The 24,153-nt window shown below is 36.6% G+C and overlaps 5 protein-coding genes across 7 annotated transcripts; 3 read left to right on the top strand and 2 right to left on the bottom strand.

Annotated features, from left to right (window-relative positions):
- Positions 1-669: 669 nt before the first annotated feature.
- LOC129789072 (heparan sulfate glucosamine 3-O-sulfotransferase 6) lies at positions 670-2,583 on the top strand. Of its 2 annotated transcripts, none has more exons than XM_055825705.1 (2): positions 670-714; positions 1,457-2,583. In XM_055825705.1, the coding sequence occupies exons 1-2, from the start codon at positions 703-705 to the stop codon at positions 2,564-2,566; spliced, it is 1,122 nt and encodes a 373-aa protein (XP_055681680.1). In that variant the 5' UTR covers positions 670-702; the 3' UTR covers positions 2,567-2,583. The 2 variants fall into 2 exon arrangements, with proteins under 2 accessions (XP_055681680.1, XP_055681681.1); XM_055825706.1 differs by lacking the exon at positions 670-714 and adding an exon at positions 1,125-1,184.
- Positions 2,584-3,409: 826 nt separating this feature from the next.
- Positions 3,410-4,107, bottom strand: LOC129789156 (protein FAM32A-like). The gene is made up of 2 exons (XM_055825814.1): positions 3,791-4,107; positions 3,410-3,722 (listed from the first exon to the last, which is right to left on the bottom strand). Exons 1-2 carry the CDS (start codon positions 4,022-4,024, stop codon positions 3,600-3,602), a joined length of 357 nt encoding a protein of 118 aa, XP_055681789.1. The 5' UTR covers positions 4,025-4,107; the 3' UTR covers positions 3,410-3,599.
- Positions 4,108-4,168: 61 nt separating this feature from the next.
- On the top strand, positions 4,169-9,802 carry LOC129788937 (DNA topoisomerase 2). Its single transcript, XM_055825415.1, has 7 exons — positions 4,169-4,282; positions 4,402-4,477; positions 4,564-7,359; positions 7,692-8,609; positions 8,678-8,926; positions 8,991-9,383; positions 9,462-9,802. Exons 2-7 carry the CDS (start codon positions 4,463-4,465, stop codon positions 9,573-9,575), a joined length of 4,485 nt encoding a protein of 1,494 aa, XP_055681390.1. The 5' UTR covers positions 4,169-4,282; positions 4,402-4,462; the 3' UTR covers positions 9,576-9,802.
- A 363-nt stretch (positions 9,803-10,165) lies between these two features.
- Positions 10,166-11,343, bottom strand: LOC129789116 (60S ribosomal protein L7). The gene is made up of 3 exons (XM_055825763.1): positions 11,233-11,343; positions 10,858-11,158; positions 10,166-10,673 (listed from the first exon to the last, which is right to left on the bottom strand). Exons 2-3 carry the CDS (start codon positions 11,154-11,156, stop codon positions 10,214-10,216), a joined length of 759 nt encoding a protein of 252 aa, XP_055681738.1. The 5' UTR covers positions 11,157-11,158; positions 11,233-11,343; the 3' UTR covers positions 10,166-10,213.
- A 381-nt stretch (positions 11,344-11,724) lies between these two features.
- Positions 11,725-24,147, top strand: LOC129789065 (activating transcription factor of chaperone). 2 transcript variants are annotated; one of them, XM_055825693.1, is made up of 4 exons: positions 11,725-11,882; positions 12,821-13,096; positions 13,162-13,260; positions 22,111-24,147. In XM_055825693.1, the coding sequence occupies exons 2-4, from the start codon at positions 12,952-12,954 to the stop codon at positions 23,034-23,036; spliced, it is 1,170 nt and encodes a 389-aa protein (XP_055681668.1). In that variant the 5' UTR covers positions 11,725-11,882; positions 12,821-12,951; the 3' UTR covers positions 23,037-24,147. The 2 variants fall into 2 exon arrangements, with proteins under 2 accessions (XP_055681668.1, XP_055681669.1); XM_055825694.1 differs by lacking the exons at positions 11,725-11,882; positions 12,821-13,096; positions 13,162-13,260 and adding an exon at positions 16,719-17,988.
- The last annotated feature ends 6 nt before the right edge of the window (positions 24,148-24,153 follow it).

Below are 24,153 nucleotides of genomic sequence, written 5' to 3'. Positions count from 1 at the left end.
TCTTTTTAAACATTTTAAAAATAAAAAAGCTAGTCGATGTATACTCCGAAATACTAATGTAATCCTTACAAGATTAATAATTAAAATGGGACATGAATTACCTTTGTTAGACACTTTATATTGTGGGCATAGCTCTGGAATAATATTAACATTTTCACACTCTTTGGGATGATTTTGGTTTCATGGAATAAACTTCCCATCCTTTAGTCCAGTCAATGAACGAACATCCCCTAGTTGGGGGGCATGCGCGAAAATGTTGATATTTGCCCTCTCCTGGAGTCATCGTCCTCCTCCGCAGAGGATTCAGTAAAGTGTCAGTCGAGTGGCAGAAGAGATATCCAAATTTATATTCCTTCCCAAAAATCTCCCCCAAAACTCACTTCGTGGTATACCATGGAGGACATTTGGAGTGTGTCTGGATATTTTCCGTGAATCCTTTTTGTGCCCAAAATGCCGTATAAAATGTGAATTATTCTGTGCAAAAAAAAAGCTTTAAGGGTGAAAATTTGTGAAAAATCCGCGAAAGGATAAATCGATGCACTTGATGTTTTTGGTGCCTCCATCGCTGAGGGTGTCGCCAAAGAAGCACATTTTCCTGCTTCCCCCATTGACGGGACGGGAAGCATAAAAAAGATATAAAAATTCCATCGCACCCTCTCACAGCATCTCTACACTTCTGCTACACACCTATACAAAAAAAAAATGCTCAAAAAGGTGAGAATATTTGGACGATTTAAGTACCGTGCTATGAGGGAGATTTTCCGATAAGCAAATATTGATTGATCTGCAATTTTTGATTAAAATTCATATCTCGTATCGGGTGGCGCAGAAAGCGAGAGATTACGAGGACTTTTGCTGCCTCCTTCGAGAGGAATCTCCAGGCCAAAAGTTGAGCCATATTCTTGGGTGATTTACGGCGGAAATTCACCCCCACGCAGTCACCCAACCACCCCCAATGTCTTCCTCCTTTCATTTCCAACACTTTCCCAACCACTTTCGAGTATTATTTCCTTGATTTATGTGAGCTTTGATGGCACAAATAAAAATAATTTGTCGCCCCCAAAATTGTTATTTGGGCGTCTGGGTGTTATTGTATGTATACTCGATGTGATGCTCAATTGTGTGAAAAGCGGAAAAATTATATACTGAAAGAAAAAGCTTAATAGGAAAAGTTTTATGAATTTGTATACGGAAACTAATTTAATTTTTGCTTCCTCTTTGTGGAAAATTTTAAATCATTTAATTTGATTAATTCGTTTTTTTCTGTAATTTAATTTTGTGCATATATTTATAGAATGGTTGTGATAAAGGGAAAATAGAGGAGGATAGGGTTGAGTTGGAATTACTCCTAAAAATATTTTATTTTATATCCTCACTATGAGGGCAAAATCCAGCCAGATAATCTCATTAAGAGTTAATAAATTTATTTTTAACGTGAAATCCCCTCTTTGGGCAGGTTCAGTGGAAGAAGGAAGAAATGCTGCTATCTCCAAATCCCTGGTGGACGAGCACCGTCAATCGCACAATTATCTGCATCCTTATCGTCTGTATCGTCTACTTTTCCTACACATTCAACACGTGTCTTGTCTCCAGCATTAATCGTGCGCTCCGCCGGGAATCCCCACCACCGGCTCCCAAAGAGACGGATGGCACGACGTCAACAACAGAAGCACCTGAGATGCGAATTTTGGGATCAATTGTGCGTGTGGTGCCACTTATCCCAGGCTCAGAGTGCAACGAATCAGAGAGCTTTCCAAAGTATCGTTTCCTCCAGACACAGGGAATCATCCCGACGCGTCAGCTACCGGATACGCTAATTATTGGTGTGAAGAAGAGCGGCACAAGGGCTCTACTTGAATTTATACGACTCCATCCAGACGTGCGGGCAGCTGGATGTGAGGTTCACTTCTTCGATCGGCACTACAACAAGGGTCTACACTGGTACAGGCATCACATGCCACCGACAATTGAGGGCCAAATAACAATGGAGAAGACTCCCAGTTACTTTATAACTAAGGAAGTTCCCCAGAGGGTGCATCATATGAATCCCAACATGAGACTCCTCATTGTGGTGCGAGATCCCGTCACCAGGGCCATCTCGGACTACACACAGGCCGCCAGTAAGAAGAAGGGCATGAAGAGATTCGAGGAGTTGGCCTTTGTTAATGGATCCCTCGGAGTGGTGGATACAAAATGGGCCCCAGTCAAAATTGGCGTCTACTCGAAGCATCTCGAACGGTGGCTACAGTACTTCCCACTGTCGCAATTCCTCTTTGTCAGCGGCGAAAGACTCATTGAGGATCCTGCAGCTGAAATTGGACGTGTCCAGGACTTTCTGGGACTAAAGCGTGTCGTCACAGAGAAGCACTTCTACTTCAATGCCACAAAGGGTTTTCCGTGCCTCCTCAAATCCGAATCCAGCTCAAGCCCACATTGTCTGGGCAAAACTAAAGGTAGGAATCATCCCGTCATCGAACCCAATGCCATCGCTCGCCTTCGGGAATTCTATAGGCCGTTCAATGTGAAATTCTACCAAATCACCGGAATCAATTTCGGATGGCCATAAATCCGCAAATCCATGCCAAAATAGCGAAATATTATACGTAAGAATTAGCAGAAGAATGAATGTGGGAGAAAAGTATAGATTCCTTGTCTTTTTGGATGACTTTACAAACAATTCCTGCACCATTCTCTCCAAATAAAAAAAAATTAAAGAAAATAAATCTTCCTAAATCGAACCTTTTGTGGGAAGATTAAATTAATAGTCGTGATATTAGAGTCTGTAAAATATTAATTATAATTAATATTTACCATTAGGGTGTATCATTGTTCTCCCTTAAAGATATTTAATTTAATTTGGAAAAAATATGAAATAGAAATATTTTTTTTAAGCTGAGAAGGGATTCTTTTGTAAAAATACCTACCTTAAATCGTAAAATTAATTACAAGCGATGCACCCTAATGCACTAAAACGTATACTCGATGCAGGAAATAATTTTGAGTCTTTCCAGAAAGATAAATTTAAAGAAAAAACTCCTTTTAGTCTTAATAGAAAATGCCAAGGATGAACAGGTTTTACTGTTCATCGTTTCCGTATTAATACAAATTTTTCGTATTTAAGTAAAATAGACGAAATGGATTAAAAATGGAGCTAAAATACTTATTTAAATACCAAAAACTATTCCAATAAACTAATATTTTAGACAGAAAAGATTCTTTTTAATTTTTTTTAAGGATCTTACCGAAACTTTTAGCAGACATTTTGAAAATATTGCAAAAAAATAAATCCACTATATGACAAAATTGTTAGACTCTAAGCATGCTTTAAGAATTTTTGCACGTAGAATCAGAGAGGAGGATAAAACCAACCGTAGGCGCCGTACTGATAAATTTAGCAAAAAAAAACAAGTCTAAATCTTTGTAATTTATTACATAAATTCACAATTAATTAAATGAAATAAAAATTAAACTTAAATGTTACCTTTTAAGTGAGAGAAAACTCAGCAGCAACATATCAGATTAAAGATAGTAAAGTGGTTCCGATGATGAAGCATTTGTAATTTATACACAGAAATATAAATAGATTTGTAGACAATGAATTATTTTGTCCATGAAACTTTGGGGATGTCAAAGTGTTCCGTCAGGGAGTCCAGGTGCTGATTGAATTTCTCCACACGCTCCTTGTGTGTCATTGAAGCCTTCTCCAGGATTCTCTTCTTTTGCTGCAAAGGAAAAATAAAGAATTTAGTATGTTTTCTTCAAGGATACTAGATTTTTCGAGGATACTTACTGTCTTCTCTTGCATCTGCTTGAATGCCATTTCCGCCTTTGTCAGCATCCGCTGGCCAGATCCGGAGGTGCTTCCTTCTCCAGAAGAACTTCCATTCACTTCATTTGCAGTTGCCTCAATTTTCTCCTTCAATTTCTCCTTGTCCTTCTTCTTTTTCTTCTTCTTTTTGATTTCTCCATCTGTCTTTAGCTTTAATTTTCCTCGAGAAACACAGGAATACTCATCTGAGGGCATTTTTCTCAAGAATTTCACAGAAAATCTTTACTCCAAACACTTTGTTGTTGTTATTGAAGCAAAATATTTTGACACTTCGTTCATTTGCGTTCATTCAATGATCTGTCTCACAAAAAGGCAACACTTGCAACATTGGCTAACTGAATAGGCGATTGGAAGGCTGGAATCGAAGAAGGCGAACGAAGTGTCAAATTGTCAATTTATGGCGGAATTTGAAGTGAGTTTGTGAAACAAAAGAGACGCTTTCCGAAAAAACATGTAAGTATTTCTTCAATTTTCCTCAAAATACTGCAAAATTGTTCCCCAAAGTTTCCTTCATCGATACAAATTGAAGGATTTCGTGAAATGTAATGGAATTTGTGTTTTTTTATCTGCAGACTCCGTACGACGCCGATTTGTGCGCTTGGAAAAATTTTGCAAGCAACAAAACCGTTTAAAATGGCAGCCTCCGGAGTAAGTTTTTGTCTGGTGGGGGCCCCCGGGGGGCTTTTTGAATATAAGAATGGGGAATTAAATGAAATATTTGGGGTATTTTGCAGAGTGGTGGCCACCAAAATGGACGAGAGAACATTGAGAAGATCTACCAGAAGAAGAGTCAGTTGGAGCACATCCTCTTACGTCCGGATACCTATATCGGGAGCGTGGAGATGGTCAAGGAGCACATGTGGGTGTATGATAAGGAGAAGAAGCGCATGGAGCAGCGTGAGATCTCCTATGTGCCCGGATTGTACAAGATCTTCGATGAGATTCTGGTTAATGCGGCGGACAATAAGCAGCGTGATCCGAAGAATATGACGCGTATAAAGATTGATATTAATCAGGAGACAAATACCATCTCAGTGTGGAACAACGGGAAGGGTATTCCGGTGGTGATGCACAAAGAGCAAAAAATGTACGTGCCGACGATGATATTTGGTCATTTGCTCACCTCGTCGAACTACAATGACGAAGAGGAGAAGGTCACAGGAGGGAGGAATGGCTACGGTGCCAAGTTGTGCAACATCTTCAGCACAAAGTTCTCCGTTGAGACAGCATGCCGGGAGTACAAGGCGTGCTTCAAGCAAACCTGGGGCGATAACATGACAAAGGCATCAGAACCGAAGGTGAAATCCTTCAATGGCGATGACTACACGAAGGTGACATTCTCTCCGGATCTGGCCAAGTTTAAAATGGAAAAATTGGACGATGACATTGTGAGTCTCCTCAGCCGCAGGGCCTACGACGTAGCGGCATCTTCGCGCAATGTTGCCGTTTTCCTCAATGACGAGAAGGTGCCCGTGAAGAATTTCAAGGACTACGTGGATCTCTACCTCAAGGAAAATCTAGATGAAAGCTCAGGGACTCCTCCGAAAGTTGTCTATGAGAATGTCAATGAACGCTGGGAAGTGGCGCTCACAATGTCCGAAAAGGGTTTCCAACAAATGTCCTTTGTCAATTCCATTGCAACCACAAAGGGTGGCCGGCATGTGGATCATGTGGTTGATGCGATTGTGAAGCAACTCATTGAGGTGTTAAAGAAGAAGAACAAGGGTGGTACGAATATTAAGCCGTTCCAGGTGAAGAATCACATTTGGATCTTCATTAACTGCCTCATTGTGAATCCCTCATTTGACTCCCAAACCAAGGAGAATATGACGCTACAGGCAAAGAGTTTCGGCTCCAAATGCACCCTCTCCGACAAATTCATTAACAATGTGACCAAATGCGGCGTTGTGGAGTCCGTGCTGCAATGGGCAAAGTTCAAAGCAATGAATGAACTGGGTAAGACGAGTGGGAGTAAGAAGCAGAAAATTAAGGGAATCCCCAAATTGGAGGATGCCAATGATGCTGGCACAAAGAACTCCCTGTCGTGCACACTAATTCTCACGGAGGGAGATTCAGCCAAAACACTCGCAATTTCCGGCCTTGGGGTTGTTGGCCGTGACACCTTTGGCGTCTTTCCGCTTCGTGGTAAATTGCTAAATGTTCGCGAAGCCACGCATAAGCAAATCCTGGAGAATGCCGAAATAAATCACCTGATTAAGATTCTGGGGCTGCAGTACAAGAAGAAGTACAATACATTGGATGATTTGAAGACCCTTCGCTATGGGAAGGTGATGATAATGACAGATCAAGATCAGGATGGATCACACATTAAGGGTCTCCTGATAAACTTCATTCACACCAATTGGCCCGAATTGCTACGTCTGCCCTTCCTTGAGGAATTCATCACGCCCATTGTGAAGGCAAAGAAGGGCAATCAGGAGCTTTCCTTCTACTCCCTGCCAGAGTTTGAGGAATGGAAGGCAGCCACTCCAAATGCTCATACCTTTAACATCAAATACTACAAAGGTTTGGGTACATCCACCGCCAATGAGGCGAAGGAGTACTTCCGGAATATGAAGAGGCATCGTATCCCCTTCAGGTATGAAGGCACCGTGGATGATGACGCCATTGTGATGGCATTCTCAAAGAAATGCGTTGAGCAGCGCAAGGAATGGCTCACAGCGCACATGGCAGAGTGCAAGAGGCGCAAACAGCTAGGCCTACAGGAGAGGTATTTGTACACGAAGACAACTACAAGCGTGAGCTATTCGGAATTTGTCAATCTGGAGCTGGTTCTCTTCTCAAACATGGATAATGAACGCTCTATTCCAAATGTCGTGGATGGCTTCAAGCCTGGCCAGCGGAAGGTTATCTTCACGTGCTTCAAGCGTAATGACAAGCGTGAAGTGAAAGTGGCCCAATTGGCAGGATCAGTGGCCGAGAAGTCAGCCTATCATCATGGTGAGCAGAGTCTCTGTGGGACAATTGTTAATTTGGCACAAAACTACGTGGGAAGCAACAATATTAATCTCCTGCAGCCGAATGGGCAGTTTGGAACGCGTATTAATGGTGGAAAAGACAGCGCATCACCGCGTTACATTTTCACAATGCTCTCACCACTCACTCGCTTGATCTTCCACCCACACGATGATCCCCTCCTTACGTACCAAAAGGAAGATAATCAAGACATTGAGCCACTCTGGTATATTCCCATCATTCCAATGGTTCTCGTCAATGGAGCTGAAGGAATTGGCACAGGGTGGTCCACAAAGATACCCAACTACAACCCCCGGGAGCTCATTAGCAACCTCCGTTTGCTTATCCAGAATGAAGAGCCAACACAGATGAAGCCCTTCTATAAGAACTTTGTTGGTGACATTGAATTCATCGCAGATCACAGATACGTCTGCACGGGAAATGTGGCTATCCTCCCGGGGAATCGTATTGAGATAACAGAACTTCCCATTGGTGTGTGGACACAGACGTACAAGGAGAATGTCCTGGAGCCACTTCTTCATGGAACAGACAAGGTGAGTTTATTCTTCTCATGGAAAAAAAGCCTTTTTGTATGCATAGTTTCTTCTTAATCACTTTGCCTTTCGCATCATGTCACGAGATAGTCACAGAAAGTAAGTGAATCATCCGCAAAGAATCCTTTGAAGCATTTTCCTCTTCATTTTGTCCTATTAATTCATTCGGTTTCCTTTTGTCTGACTGAGTTTAATTGAGTTTCGAATGAAAATTTTTCAAGATTTTAAGGATCTAAATTAAAATATTCTATTTTCAAACATTTTAAGAGTTTACGTTTTTAATATTAAAGGAAACGTTAATTTTACAAAGATTTTTATGTTCTTTTGACCAGACAAAAGCCATCCTGAATGACTACAAGGAGTACCACACCGACACAACCGTCCGTTTTGTCATTAGCTTCTCAGCTGGAGAGTTTGATAGGATTCGCGCCGAGGATGGTGGCTTCCATCGTGTCTTTAAGTTGTCCAGCAGCATCAGTACCAGCAGTATGCACGCCTTCGATGAGAATTTGTGCCTACGTCGCTATGATAATGTTAACGTCATCCTACGGGAATTCTATACGCTTCGTCTTGATTTCTATGTGAAACGCAAGAGCTACCTTGTGGGTATGTTGACGGCAGAAGCGGAATATCTCGACAATCAGGCGCGTTTTATCGTTGAGAAGTGCAATGGGACAATTGTGGTGGAGAATAAGAAGCGCAAGGTGATCATTGAGGAGCTCCTGAAGCGTGGCTACAAACCAAATCCAACACGTGAATGGCAACGTTTAATTAATCCCAAATTTGCCGAACAAGAAGCTGAAGCTGAAGCCGCTGAGGCGGCTGAAGAGGAAGAAACATCGGCTGTGGTGGATACGAAGAAGCCCAAGAAACCCGTTGATCCGGAGAGGGCATTCAATAATTCTCAGGATGTGAAGCAATTTGACTATCTACTTGGGATGAAAATTTGGATGCTCACGGAGGAGAAGAAGCGTGAGTTGCTTGACAAGAAGGAGGCAAAACTCTCAGAGCTCAATATTCTCAAGGCAAAGACTCCGGAAATGATTTGGCTTTCGGATTTGGATGCGCTTGAAGCGAAATTAGATGAAGTTGAGCAGAAGGAGCGGGAGGATGAGTATGGGGCACAGCAGGGGCTGGCAAAGGCAATGAAGGGGAAGAAGGAACCCGCCATGAAGGGAGCAAAGAAGGGAGTAAAAGTGGAAAAGGGGGAAATTTATCCAGCACAAAATGGCGAGAAAGTTGCCTTTAAGGTAATTTTTTTTTATTCTTTTGATTTTTGTTCCGGAAGACATTTTGATTTATTTTTTCGTTTAAACAGATAACCGACGATATGGTGAAGAAGTACGAAAAGGCCACACAGGTGGGTGTGAAGAAGGAGAAGGCCGAGAAGAAGAAGAAGGTCAAAGGTGAAGGAGCTGATGAGGAAATGGATGATCTGGATGCATTGGTCAATGCTGGCGATAACAGTATTAAGAAGGAAGATAAGCCAGCCAAGAAGACCAAGAAAGCCGCCGGAGATGGGCTCAAACAGACAAAGATTTCATTCCCAAAAGAGAAGAAGAAGAAGGTAAGAAAAAAACTTTTTTTTGTTGAAATAAATAAAAAACTTATAAAATTCTCATTTAAAAAAGGCCAAGAGCGGTGCTTTTGGATCATCAGATGAAGATGAAGTGAATGAAGTTAGTCCACCAGCCCGCGAGAGAGCCCCAATGAGGGCGGCATCGAAGAAGATTGTCTACAAATTCGATTCAGATCAGGAGGAGGATGATGCGGCATCGGATGTTTTTGGTGATTCAGACAGCGATGATGAGTTAAAGCCAATCTCAACGACAAATCAATCGAGTGAGGATATGTTTGATTCTCTCAAGGAGGACAATGGGCAGGATTCACCCGCAAAGGCACCGCCAGCTGCTCAACCTGCGGCAGCTAAACGCAAACTCAATAAACCCCCAGCAGCCGCTAAAGTCACAAAGCGCACCAAAAAGGATCAAAACAGCAGCGATGAGGAAGTTTTCTCCAAGAAGGTGAGTTCTTTTCTTTTACTTTAACGTTTGAAATCTTCAGAGGCTAATTTTTGGAATCTTTTCTTCTCTCAATTTAAGGCTCGCAAGAAGGAAGAATTGAGCAGCGATGATGATTTCTCGCCGGTGAAAAAGCCATCAAGAGGCGCAAAGAAGGCCACATATGCCGAATCAGATGACGATTCCGATTATTGAATTAATTAACTAATATAATTTGTAATTTGTAATTTATTTGATGTTCTCAAAAATTTTTTATCATTCTCAACGATATCCCATCGTTTTCTCATCCAAAACTCTGTTAGAGGAAGAATTTTAAACAAAAAATCATTGCTGGAGGTTTATAGATTCTCAAATTAGTTCAATGGTTTATCATTTATTTTCTTTATAAACGGTAGATTAAATAAAATAAATTTTCGTGGAAATTCTTGGCTTTTTATTCTATGTTTTTTAGTGAGAAAAATTTTAAATCTTTAAAGGAAAATCGGGAGAAAATATCGAAGTTGCAGACTGATCTCTGAAAGATCAGAAATCCAGCAGTGACAAAGCCCAGAGCACTTGAAGTGAAGCCTCCAATAGGAATTAAATAACCTGATTAATCTGGAAGTTCAGAAAATTGCCTAAATCATCTGACCAGAAAAGAAACAACTGTTTTTAAAAGATTCATCAGATTCATTAAAGAAAATACCTTAAAAATCCCCCTGAATTCAATCTTGCTTTGATTTTCCTTAAAACTTAAACAGAAAATTCCTTAAACTGCTCTAAAAAAAAAATAAAAACTCAGTAAATTTTGTCCAGGCTTATTTTTTTTTTTTTATTTAAACTCGCGAATAATTTTAGATCATCCTCTTGAGGAGGGCGTTGATCTTGTCCTCGCGGTTACCAAAGTCACCACCCTCGACGTAGTGGTTGTTCTTCTTGCGCCACCCACCGTTGGGGGTGTTGAGCTTGAAGGGCCAGAGGAAGTTGGTGGCGTACTTGAAGTGAGGTCCCACCGTGTAGATCTCATGCACGAGATCCTCCACGCACTGAATGTTGCGCTTCACCTTCAGCTTGCGCTGGATGAGGAGGTTATCCGTGATTGGGATACGCTGTCCCTTGATCTTCAGGAATCCACGCTTGTAGATGAGATCCCGGATGGATTTGAGGTTCGGGTAGCCCCAGGCGATGTATGGCTCGCAGATTCGGAGCATGTTGATGGTGGCCTTGTTAAGCTTCACAAACACTCCATTGTTGATCTGCCGGAGCCGGAACAACTGCAGGACTTTGCGAACTTTGGGGGCAACTTTGTTGATGCTGCAAATTGAAAACAGAGCGGTGTCATAACCTCAAAAGTCATTCTCTTGATTTGAGCTGTTTTTCCCTAAACTTAGGACTGCTTCCTTAATCTTTAACCAAGTCTACCCAACAGAAGCAACTCAGAGATCGTAAAAAGGGAAAGCGAGGCAACCTATTGAAGGGAATTGGCCTGAAAACTCACCCCCGGATACGAATGACAAATGCCAGCGTGGGTTCAGCTGGAATATAGTAGGTGCCATCCTTCTTAGCCTGACGCTTCAGCTCAATAATGTCCCGCTCCTTCTTCTTGTACTCCTGAGCATACTTCTCCGCCCGGCGGAAATTCTCTCGCTTCCTCCACAGCGCCTTGGACTTCTTAATCAATTTCAGCTTCAACGCACGATCCTTGACGGACGACATTGTCTTGGCCACTTTAAGCTTGGATTCTGGCACCGCGGGGAGTTTCTTCCCCTCGGCGGGCTTCTTAGCAACAGCAGGCATATCTGGAAGACAATTTACACCACCTTTTAGCTACTTTTTCACCGTATTTTCCCGATTTTTTCGCAAATTTTCTAACCTGCGATGTACACAAATCAGCACGTTTGTTGGAAAAGGAAGTATTCTTGCAGTGGCAGCACCGTCGACAATTTTTTTAACCCCTCAAGCAACAGAGGTTTTCCGGGTGAACTCACCTGGAAGCTCAATGGACACTCTTTGGAATAGTCTTATGCTGATTTATTTTCAATTTTTTCTTAGGGGAGACTGGAATTATGTGGCCAGTTTGGCTTATGTAGGTCCACAGGAAAACCTTGAAAAATCTTATTTTATGCTGCATTGAAGGGGGAAGTTGTTTTTTATAATGTACTTTATTCGAATTATTACTTAGCAAATCATTGAATTTAGTAATATTAGGCTGTTTAGGATACCACGCCTAAAACAGAATAAAAAAATAGTAAAAAAAATGAAAATATGAATTTCAGGGTAATTTTGCATGGAATATCCCTTGAAATGTCCATATGATACTCCACATAGAATTTCCATTGAAGAAATTACTAAAATCTGCTAAGCTGGGACCACCTAATAAAGTCACTAAAGTCGAAAAAGTAAATGGAAAAAGTGCTGAAAATTTATCTCCCGCCTAAATTGAGGTGAAAATGGGTTTCTAGTTGTGCTTAAAGTGTCCTGCACACGCAGGTGTGCCTTGCAACAAAAATACAACAAAATGTTGTAAGTATTTTTACTGTTTTCCACGCATTTTTGACCGGAGAAAAGGGTTCAAAATATTTGCTGGGAGATTTCTGCCACGACGCCATTTTGCATTTTTGTGATGATTCATAATGAGGTCACACCGCATGCATTTTCTCCCGTTTGTTTGCATCATAGGTGCGATAAATGAGGTGGAAAATCTTCCAGGGAATGTATTTTAATCCAAAAACAAATTAATTTGATTTTTATTAAATGAGAACAGGGAATTTAAGGACTTGTTAGGGGATGACGCAATCCTTTGGGAAAGTTTCCAGATGGACAATTATTTTTGTTAGGGTGGAAGAACCCGGATCCTGCTAAGGACACTGCTATGTCTTCTAGAGAAAATCCACAGAATTCCTTGGAGATTTCTTGTAAGATTCTAAAGGAATATCTTACTGAAACTCCATAATTATTTCCCCACTCCAATTTTTTTTGAGAGCGGTGAAAGGCGAATTTGTTTTTTTTTGATTGATGAAGAGGGAAAAAAACACATGGAGACGATAAAAAGAAATATATTAATTATTTCCTGATTGACAAGAAATGTTTGAAATACATATATATTTTTTTAATCAAAAGAAGACACTGAAATAGTAAGTTATAAAAAAATTAAGAAATCCATTTTGGCAACTCCCCCAGGACAACAAACTTTTAATTTTATTAAACCAATTATCTTTACGGCACAATCAAGAATATGATCGAAGCAAAAAACAGGTTATTTTGGGCAAAAGATGTTTATTGGCCACCGAACGCGAAGGTGGAACCAAGGGGTGCAAAGTTAATTTGAACAGAGTGTTCACGTTTTTTGTAGGCTTAATTTTGTTTTTTAAGATAATCTAGTTATTTTTATTTTCATCTTAAAATTTTTAAAAAATAATTTTGTAAAAAAAATATTAAATCAATTTTTTCTTTCATTTCAGTGCCACGATGGCGTTTTTCACGGAGCAAAGTGTGTTCTCCGCACAAGAAGACAAGGAAAGACAAGAACCTTTTGAATCTATACGACCGCCACTTGATTTTACAACATCTGAAGAAGAAACCTTGAGCTATAATGGAATCTTTGGATACCACGCTGGAGCTATTCTCGGAGAATGCTCATTGGGAGGGCAAGACGGAACCTCTGTCGCCCTCCCATGTTACTCTTGAGCAGAGTAACGATGATCCATGGCTCAATGAAGACTATTTTGCTACAAATGGTACTCAGAAATATCTTTTGATTGATTTAATAAGAATTTTCTTCAATGCTTCTCTTTTCTTGCAGAACTTACCATCGAAGAACTCTTCACTTTTGATTTACCACCAGAAAAGAAATGTTTTACTGAACAGCTACTCACAGAATTGAGTCAGGACATTAAAGATGGTAAGTCACTGCATTTCACGCTCATACAACTGAAAAAATATATATATAAAAAAATATTCTTCCTTCTGTGATTAAGAAAAATTTATCCAGAGTTCATTTTCATTTTTGATTTAATTTTATAATTTCAATGAGACAAATAATGTTTATTTTCTTCAAAGCTCCTTATCAATTTTTCCTTCCTTAATTAATAATTTCAAAAAAAAAATGCGATAATGAGGGGAATGTAAAAAAAAAAAATGAAAAAGTTATTTAAGAAAAAGATGTTGCTTTGAAGGAAATTTTCAATGCTATTCAATTTTCCTTGTTTAAGAATAATTTTGTTTCTCTTCTTTTCTTGCAATATAACTCGCAAATATTTATTCAGTTGGGTGATAGTTCAGGGAGAATTTGTGATTCTGTAAAATGTAGCTCAAGTAGAGTTTTGCTGGCCAAAAGAACATCTCCATGACCCGCGTGAGGAATTAAAATATAAAATAGCCAACTGATAGCGTTTGGCTCATGCTGCTTATTTTTTTTTATTCGTCTTCTGATAATGTCTGGCCGATAGGATTGATCATTTGTATGAGATGTGATTGCGATTTGGCGGGAAGTGTGTGCGCGGGGAAAATACGCAAAATAAAGTGAGTGGTGTGACGTTAATGAAAGAGCTTCATATATATTGAAGCAAATTGATTTAAATTCCTCTCGCTTCCACACATACGGGGGCTTTTTGCTTCGACTTGGGGCACAATCAGGAGCTCACACAGACACTTTTATTGGTGGAGATATAACTTGGAAATTCCTCCACAATCTCTCGCTGTATTGGTCAATTTAACCACGGCGTGGTGGAGCTTTTCTTTGTGGATTGTTTTGTGGCTGGAGAAGTTGAGGATGTAAGAGGAGTGTATGCAATATGGAAGTAGCAGAACGAGTTTTTATGCATAAAAATATTTTAAAATCAATCTTAGAGATGAATGAAAAAAAAGTATTACGTTTATAATATTTATTTAAAATTATTCAATTTACGTTGAAAATTTACAGGGTGATTTTGAGTTTGAGCTCAAACAGACGACTAAAAAACTGACTAAAACCTATAAAAACAGATTGAAATAGATTTTCTTCAGTTTTATATTTCTTATCAAAACTTTTATAGTAAAATGTGTTTCGGCTTTATAGCTAGACCATAAATTATTTATAATTTAATTCTAAAAACAATTACGGGAAATTTTGCAATTTTACTTGATTTCAGAATGAAGGCATAATTCAAAATATTTTCTTATTGATTTTATATTTGAATTTCACAGATCGAAGAGATTATTTAATAAAAAAAATTGACCCAATTGCAATGATGCAGCAAAGCATTGCAATTAACTCATACAAAGTCAATAACTTTTCATAGTTTATTTGAGAGTTTTTGCCGCTTTTGCAAATTTAGAATTTATTCAAAGTTCAAAAGCCTTTCAATTTATTTTATTTATTCATAAAATTAATAAAATATTTCAGAGAAAAAAATTACTCCCATCTATTGACTATCATGTTCAAGATTAGTTTTGCAAAATATCTCACAAAACTGGGCCATAGGGCAAGAGGGAGGATGAAGTTAGAATAAATTTAAATGAAAACTAATTCCACGCATGAAGAGAGATTTCTCTGTGAAATTTTTATAAAGATTTGTTTCTCAGATGTGAGCTTCAATTTTGAGGTCATTTGCGATAATGCCATTTTCCATCTCTTTCCTCCAATAACTCCCCTATTTTTTCTTCTACTTTTAATTGAGGCTAAAGGTCAGCTTGAGTGACTCCTAGAGATCGTTTTTGCATGCCATCCTCCAAAAAAAATCTCTTCTAATGATAACATTTTTGCTCTACATGATAATTTAATGGAATGAATGTAAATTACATTGTAGAGACTTTCCCTTTTTTAATATTTTAGCCTTCAAAGGGTCTTTTAGATTATACGTCATTAAATTTTGGGTCTAAGCAAAATATTCCCAATTTTATATCAGACAAGGTTTTTAGAATGTATTTCCTGTTTTTTTTTTTAATTCAGGAAGTCTCTTTTGGACTATTTTTTCAACTAAATTTTCAAACACAGAAGCTTCCTTAATGTTTATTTTATTTAAAAATTCTCACTCAATATGACAAAATATCAAGGAAAAATTGGCTTGCGGTATATATAAAAATTTTCTTGATATCATTGATTGGTTGGAACTTGTAGTACAGACTTGTGTATGAAAATGGGATCAAGAATATTAAGAAAATAAAAATATAAAATTGATGATGCTATTATATTTGTCATTTAAAAGGCAAACTATTGCTTAAACAGCAAGCATTTAAAATGCATTGAATAAATATTTCAGTCAGTTGGTATTAAATGTCTGCTTGATTTTTTTTAAATTTTTATGTTGTTTCTGCAAAAGCTTCAAGTTGCATAAAATGAAGAAAAAAAGGATGATTCTTATTTTCTTATAATTCGGTAGGTAGTTTAAAGGTAGTCTGCAAAGATTTATCCGCGTTAAGGAATTTATAGTTTATTCTTAAACATTAAAGTCAAAACATATTTTCATGCTATGAAAATGGATTATCTTACAAAAACAATACAAAAAAAAATTAATAGAAGTGTCGAAATTTTAATTTAATTATTATTGCTAATATTTAATATTTTATTGATGTTTTTAAATAGGTATATAGTGAAGATTGTTTTGTCGAAACAGACATTTCGCAGCTGATGACCGTAATTAATTAAGTCTTTTTATACATTATACGAAACTGTTGATAATCTTGAGCGCGACTTGTTGAATTGAGGAAAAAATGAATGCCTTCATATAGAGTTGAATAGAGCAAAAGAGCTCAAGGTTGATCATCACTGGCATATGAATAGTTTTTAATACATTTAAATAGTAATATTTGTAAGAATAAAATATTCGAAAAGGGAGCATTTAACGCCCATTTTGTGTAAAATAATGAATTTCTTACAAGAAAATCTCACTAAAAATATTTATCTGTAAATTCTAAAAGCAATTTAATAAATTTCTTTTTTACAAGGCCCTCTTCTCCCCTATTTTTATTGTTTTATTGTTATTGTATTGATTTTATTTCCAATATAATACAATAATTCCAATTCATTAAGGGAAAGATTGTGGGACAATGGGTGTCGAATGAAGAGAGGAGGAAAATATCTTTTAAAACTTGTCCTATTTGTCTCCACAATTATCAGCAAAATTATGTGTGTATTAAATTGTTCCTATAGTGCATTTAATTTATATACAAAAAGCTTTTTATACATATTTTTTTACACAAAGTTACTTGCAAGTGAATTGCGAATGTAAATATTATTATATTTTCTCACACACAACAAACAAAATATTTCCAATACACAATGCCAATGAATAGTGGCTCAATGTGAGGGTATCAAGAGTTGTTTGTGTGATCTTCGGAGCGATCGTATGAGCTTGGTGGGAATTTCTGTGTGATCAGTTGATTTGAGAACTCAATCGATCGCGGACGATTTTTCTCTTGTCTTCAAAATTTTAAAGGATTGAGACAAGCAGAGAGAGAGGCAGACTCACAAAAGCTCTTCTTGTGGCAAAGAAAACAGAGTTAATGTGGAAGGCCGCTTAGCAACCAGTTTAAACGTTTTTGTGATTTATTCACTTATTTTGATCGCGCAGAGTTTTTTTTTGGTGAAAGACTTTTAAATATCAACCCGATTACGTGTCACGCATATTTGGATTAATTCATCGATTTTCGTCTTCGAGTTTTGGGAGTAATCCCGCACCAACTAATTCCAAAGAGGAACAAGGAAAAAGTTCCTTTTGAGGAGAAACGTGGAACGTGGCAAAGAGTGCAAAGCAAAAGGAAAAAAAAATCTCAAGCTAAATGAGAGAGAGAGCAAAAAAATAGGGAGTGTTTCTAGAATTGGTTCTATATGTAAATAATTAAGGACTAGACACTGGCTCAATCCGTGAGCATGATCTATACATGCGCTTATCGTTATACTTGGAACCGTGAAATTGTCTTCAATTCACAAAAATTGGTGAAAAGACGACCAAAGCAGTAAGAAAGACATTTTCAGCTCTTTTTCTTATGCCTTACTGTCTAAAATACAATTTAAAATATTAAAAAAAAAAATCTACAATAAAAAAACGCAACAGTTGCAGAAGGACTAAAAAAATATACAAATCAACTAAAATAAATAAAATATCGCAATTTATTTCACTTACTTAGAAAAACTAACACATAAAAAAATTATTTCTTATATCAAATAAAGGGAAATTACCTTAAAACATTCCATTCAACGATTAATATAAATAAAAAATAAAGAAAAATTCTGTGTCTGTTGAGGTGTTAAAAAATTGCAAATAATTTAAAAAAAAAGTCTAATAAACAATCTGTGTTAAAAAAAGTGAGAAAGAGACAGAAAAAAGTAATTTAAGTCATAAGAAAACGTCATTGCCATAAATAAATGTACAAATTTAAATAAAAATATTTCTATTTTGTAATTGTTGATCAATAAGAAAAACTAAAAACACGGTTTCCAAGGTAGATAGAACGATAGAAAAGAATATTCTCTCTCTCTCTCTCTCGCGGGTTGTGTGTGAAGGAGCACACGTACCCACATAAAATTTGCACCTGAAGCACACCTCTAGCAAGAAAATAGAGGTGGGAAATATTGCGCGGGAAAATTTAAGGATAAGGTGTTTAAGAAGAAAAGCTACACTCATGAGTACCTACATGATATCAACGTATGGTTAGTAGAAACTTTACTATGACATTCACAATATTGATTTGTTAGAAAAATATTTTTGATATTTCTTTCATTTCTGACCAATTTTATCAAAATTGGTTTTCACGATTTCTTCATAAATTAAACCAGAAATATTCCTTAGAAACTTTTGAGATTCTATTTATTTTAATAAGTTTGACACGTTTGACAAAGGTCTTATCTTTTATATCAATTAAAAAAAGAATAAATAAAATTCTTCAATGCATTTTGCAATAAAATAATGCATTAATTTACAACAAAAAAACTAAGATGTAGAAGGAAAAAACCTCTGAAGTGTTTGTCGTCTCCTTTGGCGGCCGCTTCGATTTCTTAAGCTTGTTGATGCGGATTGTTGCTGTGGCAAGAAAGAGGAAAAAGGACAAGATTTTACATTTGTGCGATAGAGATAGAATTGCCAACAAGTTTTTTATGTAAATTTTATTCAAAATATAAAAATAAACTACATGTATAGGCAATATGGTGTCCAGTTTTAGGTGTTGTTTTCGTGCCACAGAAACACATCACTTATACATAAAACTATATGTTATATACATCCATATGTATATACATTTAGTAAATTATCATTTTAAAATTGTAATTTTATTGGATGGCCCAACTCGCCCCACTCCACACAACGATCTCTTGTTGCTGTGTCAAAAATTGTCTTCAATGATGATTGCATGTTGAACAAGAGAGTGTTATACAGAGAGTCAATATATACGAGGCATCAATGCACTAAATTTAAACTAATATATAGTCAATGTGTGGGGCTAATAAGAAAGAATATCTATGTGAGCAATATTCAATACTTCTAAGCTATATAATCAATTAAAAGCAAATAGATTTGTCACTCAGATTTGCATCTCAAATCAAGTCTCAAATGCACTCAAAAACACAATAATTATTATAATGGACAACACAAAAAGAAAACATGTATGAGATGCAAGTTTATGAATCACAGGCTAGCTTAGAAGAATGTTCTATAAAGGAGGGAATTCCAGAATTAGGTAGTTAAACACATTGTTTGAAAGAGATTTTATTTTTAAAGTTAGTTTTTGATCAATTTTACGTAATTCTCAATTTTTAACATCCTTTTTTATGTATTTTATTTAATATAAATGTCTAAAGTCAGTCTTTAGTTCTTATTTTATCGAATTTTTTATTTTTGCAAAAAATGAGTTTAGAAAGTTATCACAGATAGCTTGAAAATACATATTTTTTATTATACCAAAAGGTTGGAACAAATATTAAAAGAAAAACTTGACTCTCAAGAATAAAATTTAATATTCTACCTTTTAGAGAGAGAAAAAATCGTGATTCGTTGATCACGTTTCAATAACCTTCCAATGGGCTTCTATATAAAACAACTATCATGATCATAAAAAATGTTTAGTAAATAATTAGGTGAAGGCACGAACTATTTTATCTATTATCACATAAATAAATATACCAACATTTTTATATTTTGCAAATACCACTTCGGAACTTCATTAAAAGACACTCCAATCGTGAGTACTTCCACACATTGGTCAATGTGGCAAAGACATAAGACTGGAAAATACCGTATCAGCGTCTAAAAGATTATAAATGCTAATTGCATGAAATCTACTTTAAGTCTGACTTCGAAAAAAAAAATTGTAGATTCCTCAATTCTAGCAAATGCTTGCATCATCGAAATATTTGGAGCTTTAGCAGAGCATTTTTTGGGGGATTTTTTTCGATAGGGGAAAATTTCCGTGAATATTCATAGGTCAATAAAATACAATCGCTAAATATAAAGATATAAAAATATTTATTTTTTAAATATTGAGAGAAACGCGACAGTGCAAAAAAAGACATAGAAGAGAGCTTTAAGATTATTATGTGAAAACGGACACTCAGAAAGATGATGTGAGAGGGAATGAAAGAAAAAATCACACGAGAATGGTGATAATGGGAGAAGAGTAGACGCATCAGAGGAGAAGACAAATAAAAAGTGGGCAAATGAGGAGAATGAATGATATGTAGTCTGGGTGAGAAGAAACCAGCGGTCCATGATCCGATCGTTCAACTATGGGACATTTTTGCAAAGAAGAATTGCATTATGTATGTATCTGTATAATTCGTTGATAACCTTGGTGCAAACGCGAGAGATTCCTCTTTTGTACATCCTTCATTCCATATGGCAAAGATTCTATATGTTCTTTTCTTTTCTTTTCTTGTTAAAAGCAACAAAAAATAATATAATGCAGAAAAACGTGCATTTCAGACATGCAAATGCATTATTTTTACATGCAAAAAAATATTAAAATGGATAAGCCACATTACTCTACGGAGCTATGATTTATTTAAGATAAAAAAGTACATCAGAAAATCTTAGGAAGTTTAAGGATTTTCTAATTCTTTTTGTTTTAATTAGGACCACTATCAATCAGAACGATTAGAACCTTGTTTTTATAGCACAAATTGTGTCTTAGATATATGGTCTTTTTAGACCAGTTAGAACTTTTTAGCTTATAATTTTTGCCAAAGAATAAATTTGATTTAGTTGAAACTTCCTTTCCTTAAAATTCTCTTTGATTATTCTGTAAAGACGTATTGCAAGATTTAACAAAAATTAGTAGATTACTGTTAGACCTCATAGCAGCCAAGACACTGTTTGTGCCATAAATGATTTGATATTTTGCATCTATGAGGCAGAATCTGGTATATTTTTGCAATAAATTTAAAAGTGAATTTTAAAATTTGATCCCAGAAAAAGAAACAAGAACAAAAAGCAAAATTGGGAAATATAATGCAAAACAGAGCTGTTTATCGTTGGCACGCGTGTGATAACACTTGAGGTGAAAAATTAGAAATTTCATTGGGAAAGAGGTGAAAGTGCCGCAGTATGGAGTGGATCATCGACACAGCTCAACCAGCTAAAACTGCTGTACTTCTTGCCACAACATCCACTATACATTTGTTTTATTTTTCCTCCCAATCCCGCATATTTTTTGGTGTGGCTCAACCTTTTTTTTTCTTTGTCAGTTTTATTACAAAATTCAAAGAAATCTGCATAATTTCGCATTTTGAGTAAAAATCCTTGATTGAAAGGAAGTTCCTCTGGGTGTTAATGGGGGGAGGGTTGATCACCTTCAAAATAAATGCCTCAATTAATTCATATTGCGAAGAAGTTGGAGCTTTTTTTTCTCCATCTCATTCAATGCTATCAACTCCATTTTCTCCTCTAATCTCTCTAATTAATTTTCTGTGGTACACAATTTGAGAAAAATACAAAATATTGAGGGGATTTCATTTTGTGTGTATTTAATGTGAAATGTAGGGCAACTGCGAGAGCTTCTGCCTCTTTTTCCCCCCACAATTACTACGGGTTCTGTGCGGGTCAAAGTTCGATGTATAAAATCACACTTTAAAGTGCGTTTGAGTGAAATTTTTCTTGACTTACAAATGAGATTGAAAAATTGATTTTTATCACATTTCTCCATTAACAGCAAAAGTACTGGAAAATGCATTGATTGCGCCGAGAGAGAACATCGCGTATCAATATATTTCTCTATTTATTGATTGATTTATTGAAATTGAAGGCCTTTCAATCGGAAATTACATTTTAATATATAAAATTTTGTGCGTACGTGTGTGTATTGCATGTTGTGGCGTGTTGATGAGGAAATTGAAAGCTTGGGGATTTTGCTACATTTATCTCACATTTTTTTGCGTTTCGCTAATCTCTCAAAAAATATGTATTCTTCATAATTAGTTGAGAGTTCAATGATCAATGCCTGATGAGAAGTCTCTTTATGCGGGATCTGCATGAGAATCTCATCTGTATGGAAGCAAATTATAATGTTGTAGCTTCGCATAATTAATTTTGGAGATTTTTCTGTGAAAAATTACTTTGAAAAAAAAAAAATATATATAAATCAAAAAGTCCAAAGTTAAGTAGAGAATAAACAAATTAGAATATTGAGAGCAAATTTTCAGTTCCGGGTAACCCTTTAGCTATTTTTTTATCCCCTCATTTATTTATAGAATAAAGAGCAAAGAATATAAACGATAATTTATGATTGAAAGATGATTTTTTTCTTATAGAAAATGATTTTCATGAAATATTTTACTTATTAATAGAACAATGGCTCAACGAGAAGATGGTAATTCCAAGCCTGGAGGAATATCCACCAGCGCCAATGGAACCGATTGCCGTGAAGAAGCAGGACACCCAGGAGCTTCTTCAGGAATTTGAGTCTGTCTACGATGCCGTGGAGTTGACTCATCTAACTCCACCACAAACTCCGCCTCAAACATCACCGCAGAGGCTGGCAATTGGGGATGCTGGACAATGCATCGATCAGACTTTCATCTATCAGGAACCAATTCTCTATGGGACCGTCTCCGCTCCGGCATCTTTCTACGCGTTGGCGCAGGATCAACAGCATGGGGAAAAGTGTGTGAATAATTTGGAATTCTCCCTCGCATCCTTCCCAGGTGTGGAGGAGGCTGTTGCTGCTGCTGGTGCCAATATGATTGAGATTGCCGTGCAATCGCCAATGCCGGCGGATATTGACCATGAGATGGAACTTGTGGATGAGTTGGTACGGAGTCGTGCAAAGGACTTGCCCGATTGGACGGATGATGACAATAGTTCGGAATTTATGTCATCACCAGCGAGTCTGTCGCCGCGCAGTGAGGCCTCCTACAGTGGATCGAGCTTCTCACATGATGACGAATGGCTTCCAGAGTCACGTGCAAAGGCAACCACCTCAAAGGCAGCCGGTGTGAGTGGTGTCACAGCGGGTGGGGTACGTAAACGCTCGCGCCCCTATGCACGTGGAACGGAGGATAAGAAGTCGCGGAAGAAGGAACAGAACAAGAATGCCGCCACGCGTTATAGGAAAAAGAAGAAGATGGAAATTGAGGAAGTTCTGGAAATTGAACGCGCCCTCCAGCGTGATCATGAGAAGTTGAGAGCTGAAGCGACGGATTTGAAGCGCGAGATTAAGTACCTGAAGGGTCTCATGAGAGAAGTCTACAAGGCAAAGGGTCTTCTTGATTAAAAAGAAAAAAAATTACATCAAAGGACAATGGATAAGGTGGGAAAGAGGATATTGAGCCTGTTTATCTTTAAAATGTACTACTTTTGTTTTAAACAATATTTTTTCTATCAAAAATTTTTTTTAATTAACATTGAAATTTTTTTTGCACTATAATTTTGTTTTTTATTAAGTAAATATAGTTAAGATATTAAATGAAAACACAATTAAATACTAATTTCCCCTTTTTTTAGTGAGTAGCTGGGCATAAATATTAATTAATATATTTATATGCGATAATGTTTGAAGGAAAAAATTTAAAGAAAATTGTTAAGAACAACTTTCATTAACTTTTTAAAAGAAACATTTTCGAATATTATACAAAATAATTAATAATCATAAATGAATAGTTTGTAAGAGAAATAAAATATTCTTAGCAGTAAAAATAAACAAAGTAGAATTTTAGAACATTGCAAACAATGAAATTATTTACCGTAAATAATATTGTAGAAAAAAAAATATGCTAAAGTTTCATTTGTAGCAAAATACGTCGTAATATAATTCAAAAGGTGTAATGAGTTGTAGTTCGCTGTCTTCTTGACACTCTGTGTAGTTTGTAGAAGTTTTTCATCCACCCCTTCTTATAAAATTATATTCCAAAACACCCTGTGTAAGAAGAATCCTCAACTTTGCCCTCAATTTCTCATCTGTACCCTCTTATTTTGCTTGTGACGTTTTCGTGAGATTACCGAAGTTTTCTTTCCAAAAAGAGTGTACAGAAAAAGACAAATTGCAAAGGCAACAGTTGAGAGCAGATAAAAACACCGAATTTGCATTTTTTTACTACCCTTGCAAAATTAACAAAATTTGTTTGGAAAATGTGTTAAAGTTTTCAAAAGAAAAAAACCTTTTTTTTGTATAAATTTCTGTTGAGCCTTCTTATTGATTTGCTACAACAAAACAAGATAATAACACAGTCTATTCGTGTTAAACTGGCTATAAGAAAATAATAAAAAGAGAAAAAATAAGAAAAGAAAAAAACCTCAAAATTGCATAATTTTATTTGTATACACACCTTGATCTTGTATGAATTTCAAGCTGGATATTTCAAATAAAGGGTTATCATAAATGGAAATTTATT

This window comes from Lutzomyia longipalpis, chromosome 2 (assembly GCF_024334085.1).
Source record: "Lutzomyia longipalpis isolate SR_M1_2022 chromosome 2, ASM2433408v1".
Lineage (NCBI taxonomy): Eukaryota > Metazoa > Arthropoda > Insecta > Diptera > Psychodidae > Lutzomyia > Lutzomyia longipalpis.
The sequence above is the reverse complement of the archived record's forward strand: the minus strand, read 5'-3'. Positions and strand labels throughout refer to the sequence as shown.

Coding starts and splice junctions, on each gene's coding strand:
- LOC129789156 (XM_055825814.1), bottom strand. CDS start 4,024: ATGCCCTCAGATGAGTATTCCTGTGTTTCTCGAGGAAAATTAAAGCTA. Junction 3,723..3,790: donor AGCAGATGCAAGAGAAGACA/GTAAGTATCCTC, acceptor TTTCCTTTGCAG/CAAAAGAAGAGAATCCTGGA.
- LOC129788937 (XM_055825415.1), top strand. Junction 8,610..8,677: donor GCGAGAAAGTTGCCTTTAAG/GTAATTTTTTTT, acceptor TCGTTTAAACAG/ATAACCGACGATATGGTGAA. Junction 8,927..8,990: donor CAAAAGAGAAGAAGAAGAAG/GTAAGAAAAAAA, acceptor CATTTAAAAAAG/GCCAAGAGCGGTGCTTTTGG.
- LOC129789116 (XM_055825763.1), bottom strand. CDS start 11,156: ATGCCTGCTGTTGCTAAGAAGCCCGCCGAGGGGAAGAAACTCCCCGCG. Junction 10,674..10,857: donor TTTGTCATTCGTATCCGGGG/GTGAGTTTTCAG, acceptor TTCAATTTGCAG/CATCAACAAAGTTGCCCCCA.
- LOC129789065 (XM_055825693.1), top strand. CDS start 12,952: ATGGAATCTTTGGATACCACGCTGGAGCTATTCTCGGAGAATGCTCAT. Junction 13,097..13,161: donor AGACTATTTTGCTACAAATG/GTACTCAGAAAT, acceptor CTTTTCTTGCAG/AACTTACCATCGAAGAACTC. Junction 13,261..22,110: donor GAGTCAGGACATTAAAGATG/GTAAGTCACTGC, acceptor ACTTATTAATAG/AACAATGGCTCAACGAGAAG.